The sequence below is a fragment of the Myxine glutinosa genome, chromosome 1, assembly GCF_964187855.1.
Source record: "Myxine glutinosa chromosome 1, kmMyxGlut1.1, whole genome shotgun sequence".
In the NCBI taxonomy this organism is placed as follows: domain Eukaryota; kingdom Metazoa; phylum Chordata; class Myxini; order Myxiniformes; family Myxinidae; genus Myxine; species Myxine glutinosa.
In genome coordinates this window covers 366,201,145-366,211,533 of record NC_136261.1, presented here as the reverse complement: position 1 = coordinate 366,211,533, position 10,389 = coordinate 366,201,145, and the positions used below count along the sequence as shown (strand labels likewise).

At 43.0% G+C, this 10,389-nt stretch overlaps 1 protein-coding gene across 2 annotated transcripts; it reads left to right on the top strand.

The window, feature by feature from the left end:
• Positions 1-211: 211 nt before the first annotated feature.
• Positions 212-8,908, top strand: LOC137416220 (5'-AMP-activated protein kinase catalytic subunit alpha-1-like). Of its 2 annotated transcripts, none has more exons than XM_078771045.1 (5): positions 212-447; positions 1,904-2,026; positions 2,164-2,242; positions 3,759-3,887; positions 8,482-8,908. In XM_078771045.1, the coding sequence occupies exons 1-4, from the start codon at positions 325-327 to the stop codon at positions 3,767-3,769; spliced, it is 336 nt and encodes a 111-aa protein (XP_078627171.1). In that variant the 5' UTR covers positions 212-324; the 3' UTR covers positions 3,770-3,887; positions 8,482-8,908. The 2 variants fall into 2 exon arrangements, with proteins under 2 accessions (XP_078627171.1, XP_078627172.1); XM_078771046.1 differs by lacking the exon at positions 8,482-8,908 and adding an exon at positions 8,261-8,351.
• Positions 8,909-10,389: the final 1,481 nt, after the last annotated feature.

Sequence of the window (10,389 nt, the reverse complement as noted above, 5' to 3'; positions counted from 1 at the left end):
CATCCATGATCAGAACATTGTGCATTCCGATATAAAGGTATGAACACACACATGTTTTTTTCTGGTGTTCATTTAATAATTGTATTTTGATCAAATAACTCGCATCTTTTTCTCAAACTTCCCTTTCCGGCACACACAGACACTCACAAAACTGAAGTTCAAATGGTGAATGTCCAGCCATTACTTTTAACAATTTGTCCTGTTCTCCAGCTCCAAAACATTCTTTACAGTTGGGACGGAACACTTAAAGTAGCCGACTTCGGCCTCGCGAGGTGTTCCGCACCGGGTCAGCGGCTCCGTGGATATGTGGGTACATTATCCTTCATGGCCCCGGAAATCCTCCGAGGAAGAGGCTACAGTGGTCCTCCCATTGATGTGTGGGCAAGCGGAATCATTCTGCATTCATTGTTCACCAAACGATCTCCCTTTCGCAAGAGGGAATTAAGGGTGAGCTTTTGTAAATTTCCTTATCATTTTTATAATTGGCATCGTGAATGTTGTAACTTTAGAAATGTGTTTTTTATTGGTTCTGACCTCCCCTCTTCTCTCTTCCTTAAAGCTCCTCTCGCGCATCTCCCCTACTAACCTCCCCCTAGTTATCCTCACTCATCCAAACCCCTTTCTTCTGTTTATAAATTTATATTTTCTTCAGTTCGACATCCCACTCCCCTCCTCCCCCCAACTTTTCCTTTCCTCCCGCTTCCGAGGATGCAAAAGATAAATTTTGTTCCATTTTCCAGAAACAGATATTGATTGGAAATGTAAATGGTAAATGGTGATCCACAAAACTCTCCACATGATGGTTCAAAATATATAGACGACACAGAAGCGACAACCACGCTGCCCCATCGCCCCACGCACTTCCCCGCATCCCGACTCTCACTGACCCATTTTCTTCCTCCTTTATGTTACGGGCGCGGGTCATATAAATCCGAATGCCCGGCGTGTCTGGCAAACGACCATGGATGCAATTCACAACACTCACCTCTGACTGGATCTTCGTGCCCAGGGTCGGTTTACCGTACCTGTGAGATGAATGAAGCAGATGGGGAACCACATATGGTTTACCCTTGTGGAACAACAGCACTTTTTATGTTCCTTCCCCCCATTTTGGATATCTGGCTCATCTTAGGCTCACCCTTCCTTTCCCTTTTCCCATCTCAACTTTTCTTAAATTCTCTTCTCATTCTATCCACGCTCCCATAACCTACCCGAACACTCATCACCATCACTTTCTATTAATTTCCTCAATTATATATTTTTTATTTCCCCAATTTGTTCCGAACTGTGAGTGAAGTTTTTGGTGAGCCAAGAGAAAATTTGATTTTTTGGCCTTTAAAAATCATCTTGGATATAATTACTCCCGCCAGGGAGTAATGCATTCGATCGTGTCCGTCCGTGTGTGTGTATGTGTTCGTATGTTCGTGTGTTCATGAACAAGATATCTGGAAAAGTTCTGAACGGATTTGGATGAAAGTTGGTGGGATGATTGCCCTTGGGATAAGGAAGAATTGATTAGTTTTTGTTGAAGCTCAGGATATTTTTCCGGATCCAGGAATTTTTTTGGGAAATTTTCTTGGGAATTTTTGTTTTTGTTTAACTGCATTAAAACATTTATTCTTAATCTTAAATGGTGTTTTTCTCCTCTAATTCCGAGATATATTAAAATAAATTATCTGACAGTTGGGCCTACTTTCTTTTTCATTTATTGTTTTGGGCAGAGGGGATGTTAAACAAAACGTATTATTCCAACTTGACCCACGGCGGGAGTATGCGCTCTACTGAGTGGCGTTCCAGTTGGAATTTGAATTCCTTAAAAAAAAATTTCTGTGCCTGAAGGCGAATGTGAACATTACGTGTGGATGTCAATCAATAATTTGGTAACTGTACAATCTCATTACAGAAAATCATGTCACCCTTTGACGGGCTGCCCCAATACCATCCTCCAGCATGGCTCAGCAAACCGTGCACTTCGCTCTTGTCATCAATGGTTTGTGAAGATGCAATGAAGAGGATCTTGCTGCAGGTGGGTTGAACAGCAAGGTCTGGGCCGCTGATCTTGTGTTGTTATTTCTGTCCAATTTGGGGGGTTGGGGCGGTTGAGTGGTTCTGTGGTGTTTTACTGTGATTCCTAAACTTTATTGTACAATGTTTTGTCTTCAGGAAATAATGAACCACACTTGGTTTGAACATTTCCCGGGAACACCCTGGAGAAACAGGAGTCAATGTGAACACATCGATGGTAAGTCATGCTCTCATTAAGCTTTTCGATGGATGCATAATTTGAAGTACTGGCGTGCACTCCCGCCCTCTGGGCCGAAGTAACCTTCTCAAACCAACTAGGGTGTGCAATTTTCTTGGAAAAAGAAAAAGGCACAGTCTTGGAAAAAGCACTTTGTAATTTTTGTCGTTTTTGAAAAACATTTTATTGATCATAACATGTCATGAGATAAAGGAACTGGATTTGTAATACCGGCTGCCACCACAGGTGGTGCTATTTCCATATCGAAGTTAATTTCGGTGACATCCACGTTTGCTCTCTTATCGTAAGAAGAGGTAAAACACAGTCACAATGGAGAAGTAATTGACAGAATTTGATGCATGTACGATTTGGTCGCAATTACATCTTATTGTTCTATATCTTCGATATTCTATTCTATATTATTATTTATTAATATTTTTATTATTTTATTAATTTTATTATTTATTATTTTTTATTCATTATTATCATTATTTTTTATTTATTATTACATATATAAAAGAAAGTTTTTGTTTGTTTGTTTGTCTGCACGCGCTAATCTCCTGAATGGTGAAAGATAGGAGGAAACCTCTGAAACAAAAATTGTCGGAACAGGCCCCAGGAAGGTTATAGGCTAGGTGGCGAGGCCGGTGGAGGCTGCCTCGGCCAGGCTGGGCCCATTTCACAATAAATCTTCTTCTTCTTTCAAAATTCTCTTGAAGTACAATTTATGCACTTAATAGGAATAGCTGATTGATTGCAACACATCATTCGAAATTCTCTCTCGCGGGGCCCGACAGAAGAAAGAACAAGGAATCGTTGAGCACTAACTGATACTGGGCTCGCGTCAGACCTATGTACAGGAGATTCAATTCATTCAAAAAGAACCCGGGCAACGCCGGGTGCATTCAGCCAGTCCTTTATATGACCATCTTAAAGCATGACTTTCAATGGTGCATTTTCTGCAGACAACGTCATGGCTGTTCCTTCTCCATTGCAGTTGTCATAAAGATATCGTTCGACCACATTTTATAAATATTTGGGATAATTGTCTTGCTTTAAGAGGAATCCCTTTGAAATGAATGTTCATGAGGCGACACACAACGAAACAAAAGAAGCATAGATTTTGGAGGAGGCCTTTCGACCACATCAATTTATTAAATCTAATAGTTTAACAACTTTTAAATTAACTTCCTTGTAAAGGCCCATAATGGCTATTATAAGAGAGCAACCTCAACGACAGAGGATATGGCTGTTCACACAGGCATCGATGGGTGGGGAATGGTCGGGACATATCTCCGCACGTTTTTGACGAGGGGGTTTATCCCCCCAATTTCCACTTAAATATAACATAAAATGCGTTGGTCTGTACAATCCGCATAGGCCTGGACATGGGATGTTCTGATAATGATGTAATAATGTGGGCAGAGGCATATCGGTCGACGTTGTGGCGTCAAATTGTGTCGAGTTTTTATTTTTGTTCTCATTTGACGTCCTCTTTGAACCCCTCCCTGGCAAGGTTGTTGCTGAAATGAAAACAGTGCGTGGAGGAGATGTTGACATGAAGATCAATGTTGAGCGCATTGACTCGAATAATGCTGCCAATTGTGATGGTGTACATCCAGTCCCGTTCCCCATCCAGGAAGAGGTAAGCATCAAGTATGATGTTGGTTATCCCTGCACGGAGAGCAGGATCTCCCAAGAATCCTTTTTTTTTTCTTCCCCCATAGATTAGCCAATGCAGCAAAGAATGGTATTTCCGCCAGCGAAGCGACGGGTCTTATGTTCTAGAAAGAATAATATTGTTACGGACACGGCTTAGATGTTATGATGGGCCGAGTGGAATGGCCGCCGTGTTCGCACAGTTTACCCGATTACCCCCAACTCACCCGATTCCACTCGAACGTTGGCCAAATCGCGCTACGCTAAATCAATGATGGATAGGACACAACGACTGGGATAAATGAAACGACGCAAGGGGTACAGTTCTCAAGACCTCCGGAGGAGGATATAATTAGTGGGGGAGAAAAGGGGTAGATTACAAGGTAATGAGGTAAAGACACAGAAGAGATAGGCACTTAGACACAATCTTATCTATCCCAGACAGACCACAGACAAACGGAACAAGACTGACTTACACAGGGATTGATGGCAGGGAAGGACAGGCAGTCGATAGCACAAGGTGCACCTTGGCTCAGGGACAGAATCAAGCACGGTCCAGTCCAGAGATGCGGGGAGGTGTCACAGCGCTCGGAGGTGGCGTCCTTCTTCTCCAAGCTGAGGGCGCATCTGACGTCACCTCCCTCTTCCTGCGCATGCTCAGCGGGGAGTGACACGCCCTCGGCTCGTTGGCTCCGCCCCAGATGGGATCGGTCCGCCGCTTCTATTGGGTGCGGGGGGTTACCGGGCTCCGCCCCTGACGAGGAGCTGACAGCGAGCCCCTACTTGGTAACCCCGTCGAGCACATGGTCGATGGCGGCTCGTTGGAAAGGCTTGGTGCCCTCCCAACACCCCCTACCAACCAAGCCGGAGTGAGGACGCGCACTCCCCGCGCCGCCGCCGCTGTTGTTGTTGTTGCTGTTGCTGTTGTTGTTGCTGAACCGTGAGGAAGAGCTGCGGGGAGGTATTGGGAGGTCCTAAACTTCCTAACGGTGCCATACAATCACATCCTGGTGCAACGAAGAGTCAGAATTAATGGAAACGAGTCCTTAACTGACATAAACTAAGAATAACTAGCAAGATGTCCTATAGTTGTCTACGTGATATGCGGTGGACCTGGATGCGACATTTAATGGGGGAAATAGGGGGAGGTCGGGTCTACAGAGTGTTGTTTACAGAAAATGGGACTAGGGAATGGGGGATTGGGGATAGTTGGGAAGTATGGAGGAAATAGGGGAATATTTACAAGCGGATATGGATGGATGCCAATCTCATATCCGCAACAATATTAAGTAGAACTGCCACTTAAAACTGCGGGCAGTGTTGAACAGTTTACTCGCACCCACTTTTGATACAACCCCACTTTCATTGGACATGCTTTGACACAACCCCCTTGGATACAACCCCGAAACACACACACACACACACACACACACACACACACACACACTCCCTACCCCCACCCACACACACACACAAACAACCCCCCCCCCCCCACACGCACACACATATCCACACAAACGCTTATCCTCCCCCCAATACACACACACACACACACACACACACACACACACACACACACACATCCCCCCTCCACACATACACCCTCCACACACACACATCCCCCCTCCACACACCCATCCCCCCCCCCCTTCCACACGCACACCCCAACCTCCTCCCCCCCAGACCCCCCACCCCTCACACACACACACACACACACACACACACACACACACCCCCACACTTTACAACATCCACGCTTTCACATTATTGCATCCGGCTGTAAAACATTGCTTCAAAAAAGGGGACCACGGTGCCCAAAAAAAGGCCAACCCCTGCTCTGTGGGGAAAAATGGCCTCCAAAGATAAAGATAGTTCCGCTTTCACATTATTATTATTTTTCTCCATCAATTTATCACGAGATGATTCCAAATGATTTTTAGTATATTAGAGGTAGTATCAAATTTGATACTATGATATTATAGTAGTATCAAAGTATCAAATTCCAAAAGTATATTATAGTAGACTGATATGCTCAACACATCTGTGAAGTTTCCCCTCGACTGGATCAAAAATGAGGGAGGAGCTAAGTTTTAAAGGTTCATGCTTAAAAACGTCATAACTCTGAAACCATGTGACACATGACGTCATGCTCGCTGACTTTTTTGTTCGTCATGGGTACACGATTCTGCCTGCAAAGTTTGGCGGATGTTTATATGTTCCTCGATCTGTTCAGCCATTGCAGAGAAAAAGGGATTTTCGTGTTTTCATGAAAACCAATATGGCGGCCGAACCACGTGACCTGTGACGTCATAATTACCATTAAAATATTCTACAGACCGAGTCCCTCCAATGGTGAAAATTTGATCTCAATCGGTCCAATTATTGTAGAGAAAATGGTTTTTAAAGGAAATTAAAACTTAAAATGGCAACAGCACTGAGTGACGTGGCCTGGTGGGACAAAATGGTGCGTTTCTTTTTCTTTCAAAAATAAACACTTATAGCTTCGAGACCTTACAACCAATCATATTGAAATTTTACACACTTGTTCCGCTTGATGAGAGCTACATTGCATTAAAAATTCAAGTCGATCAATGCAGTGGTTCAAGAGTTAGAGGCTTTTTAGGATTTCCCCTCAATTATTTATTGCGGCCAAACCATGTGACTGATAAAAACGTCTCAAGTATGATTGAAACTTCTCCCCATGGTGAACATTTGTGTAAAGCTTCCACTTGATATATTCACAAATTATGGAGAAGATAGCATTTTTAGGTTATGCTTAAAAACGTCATAACTCCGAAACCATGTGATGCATGACGTCATGCTCACTGACTTTTTTGTTCATCATGGGTATGGGATTATTCATGCCAAGTTTGAGCTCAATCTGTTCAGCCGTTGCGGAGAAAAAGGGATTTTCGTGGTTTTCACGAAAAACAATATGGCGGTCAAACCATGTGACGTATGACTTCGAAAATTTTTGCATTCTGAGTTTTTTTTAACTACGGATCTGGGAAAAAAATATCATTGTCGTGGGAGCAAATATGTGTGACGAATTCTAACCTCTTAACGTTAGCATTTTTAATATACGAAATACACATGTTTTTTGGTGCCATTGCAGACTTCTTTAGAATGAGCCATTATTCAAATTTTTCCATTGAGCCGTTTAGGAGATATAGAGGGGCAAAGTTGAAGGTGTTTTACAAGATGGCGCCCATACTATGTGACCTATGACGTCATAATTAGCATGGAAAAATTATAGGAGCCGAGCCGATCATTTGATGAAAAATTCCTGTCAATCCGACCAGCGGTTGCTGAGAAACTTAATTTTAAAGTTGTCGGAGGTGCAAAATAGGGTGGAAGAATAATAATAAGAAAAACTATGGGAATAACAATCGGTTACCTCCATTTCATCTATCTATAATTCCAGTAATCTCTGTTTGTACGTCTGTACGTTTGTACGTCTGTACGTTTGTCTGTGACCGCTGTTTCTCGACAACCACGGGTCCGATATACTTTTAACTTGCCAGGTATATTGCTGGGGACCCGAGGATGTGCCTTTTCAAGGTTTCATATTAATCGGACAATTACTTACCGAGCTATGTCCAAAAAACGATTCAACCAATCAGAGAGCAGCGAACGATCGCGTGTGCCGAACGTGGAGGACACACTCTGCCTCGGATGGCACATTTGAGAGCGTATTCATTTATTTCACGTTTGCAAACTATGTTGGCGTTAAACTATGTTTTAAAACTATAAAACTAATAAAACCGAATTTGCGATTCATTCGCTTTCCTGCGCGTTTGTGCACGCGATGGCGATTTCTTTACCAAACTCCGGAAGCCGTTCGCTTTGGACCAAACCATTTCATGTAAATAGAGGGGGGGGATTGTCACCGTACTCGCAAGCCGTTCGCTTTGGACCAAACCATTTCATGTAAATAGAGGGGGGGGATATAATTTTAGATATAGATATAGTACGGGCAATGCCCTAGTGGAGAGTAAACCTAATAACTCAGGAAAATAAACTTTATTTTATGTTGTTAATACAGGAAAATAATACTTTCTTTTGAATCCAAACAGCACAAACAATGCACAAACATGTTAATTAATGGTACAGTTTGGACAATTTTATAGTTGAAGTTCATAACCATATTTTCCCACATTACCCCCTAAGTTTGCGGTTCTCGGGGATTTTCACCACCTCGTGAACGACGAGGCATTCCTGTATAGACTTTAACACTGAGTGGGGTATCGTGTTCTATGAACTCTCTTGTTTCTAAGGTAGTTGTGCTCCATAGTAATTTAGCTGATGTTTTCTTACCTTGAAAGTTTTGTTTTTATAACTACCCCTCTCGATCTACAGGTTTCAACTGTGCTCTACTTCCTTCTCTGATACAAGTGTAGAAGAAGAAAATTAATTTGTGTACGTAATTTGTGTAAATCAAGTAGATTTACCTGAGCCCCGACTTTGCCATTGAAAATATGTAAACCTTATATATATATATATATATCTATAAAATATTCAAAACAATGATGTATAACCCTCACTGATTCGAACTTTCTCCGACCCTGTTTTTCTCTTAGAGATTGAGAAGCAACCGATGTCCTCAGTCACGCGAAGGCATATTATCTATTAGAAACAGAAGGCTTTGTTTATTTTGTAAGATGTTAGAAATCTCTGTTTTCTCCATGACTTGACATTTTATGGCTGGGAGAGTTGCATATGAAGAAAGAAAAGAGCTGACCCAAGGAGTGAAGACACGCAATGCTTGTTATCTTTTTGAACCTTACCTGACCCTGCTCTTTGATCTCTGACCATAAAAAGCCATGCCACGGCACCCTCGGAGAGTTCTTGGTTCAGTTGTAATGTATTGTAGTGTGTTGAATGCGGCGTAGTGATTTCGTTTTATTCGTGTATGTGTAACTCAAATGGAAGTGTAATCTGTAAATACCTTTGGTGAAAGTGAATCAAGTATTCCCATGTGTCATTAAATCATTAATTGTCTTCTGAGACGAAATGTGGACATTTCATTCTCTTGAATCTTGTCAAATCAATTCAAAGGCTAATAGGCTATTAAAAAATTCCACAACACAAGAAAATGGCATCTTCTTCGATGACTGGAGTTTGTGCAGATGAACTTCAATGCATTGTGTGCCTTGAACTGTACAAGGAACCTATTACTCTGCCATGTGGCCACTCATTTTGTAAAGTCTGTATCGAGCAACACTGGGAAAGCAGGGAAGAGGCCACAGTCTGTGATTGTCCGAACTGCCGTGAGGTATTTCCGATAAAACCAAAATGTCAAAAGAATGTGGCCCTTGCCAAATTGGTAGAGCAGATGAAGTTGGTGCCAGGAGTAAACGTGGGGAAGCGAAGATGCACCGATCATGGCAAGCCAATACAACACTATTGCAAGGATGATGAAAGCTTGATGTGTGACATTAGTCTACTTGCCAAGCCTATAGAGCCCTCTTGTGAACCCGGAAATGTTGAGTACCCCAACGTTTTAAGTTAGAATTGTACAGTATGGGTCCCCATCACTTAGAAACTGCCGGATGCTAACTTGCATATGTTGGGCAATTAGCAAAATTAGCATTAATAGCATTAACCCTATCAAACACAGGCCTGGGACACTGAAATTTCTGTTTCGCTCTATTGCTCTGTTTGAATGCTTCGTGTGAGCAAACTATTTGAAGGATCTGTATGAAATTTGGACATAATACACTTAGACAGATATGCTTTCCGTGAGTGTTCTTATAAAAATTTCCTGCGATCAAAATTTCATGTGAAAAATTGCTTGGCTCTCGCAGCTCCACTCTTCCCCTCTTCCCCTGGACTGGGCAGCCTACAATGTTGTGCAAGATCGCAATGGTGATGATAGTGCTCCAAAGCTGAAGACGATAAGTGTCTTTGGACCACTGCTTGACTCGCCCCCTGCCCACCCTGATACAGTGCTCAGTACCATTGCCTACTTAGACACATCACTGAGGCAGCTTGGCATGCGCCACAGTCATATCACGTTTGACATGCAGCTGTACGTGATCGCTTGCCTGATCAAGTGGAGTGATCTGCAGCGATGGTCATCAGTGGTTCTCAGACCTGGGATGATGCACACTCTCATGTCATTCATCGGCTCAATCGGACAACTGATGAATTCAACAGGTGTGGAGGAGCTAGTCGGTGCATCATTTGGAGGCCTGAAATCCATCTTCAACGGGAAGGCCTGGCCCAAGGCTATGCGAGCCTTCCGTATGGTTGTGTCTGCTCTTCTTCATGACTTCTTAGAGGAGGGAGAGACTCACGAGCAGATAACGGCATTCCTGGAGAAAGCCAGAGAGCACCCCACAGGCCGGCTATGGGTGGATTGTTTCATCACCTCTACCCTAATAGCTCACAGGTTCTGGTGAGCAGAAAGAGAGGGTGATTGGATGCTGCAACAACACTGCCTTGAAGAGATGCTGCCCTATTTCTTTGCTGCCGGTCATCACCAC

Coding starts and splice junctions, on each gene's coding strand:
- LOC137416220 (XM_078771045.1), top strand. CDS start 325: ATGGCCCCGGAAATCCTCCGAGGAAGAGGCTACAGTGGTCCTCCCATT. Junction 448..1,903: donor TTCGCAAGAGGGAATTAAGG/GTGAGCTTTTGT, acceptor ATCTCATTACAG/AAAATCATGTCACCCTTTGA. Junction 2,027..2,163: donor TGAAGAGGATCTTGCTGCAG/GTGGGTTGAACA, acceptor TTTTGTCTTCAG/GAAATAATGAACCACACTTG.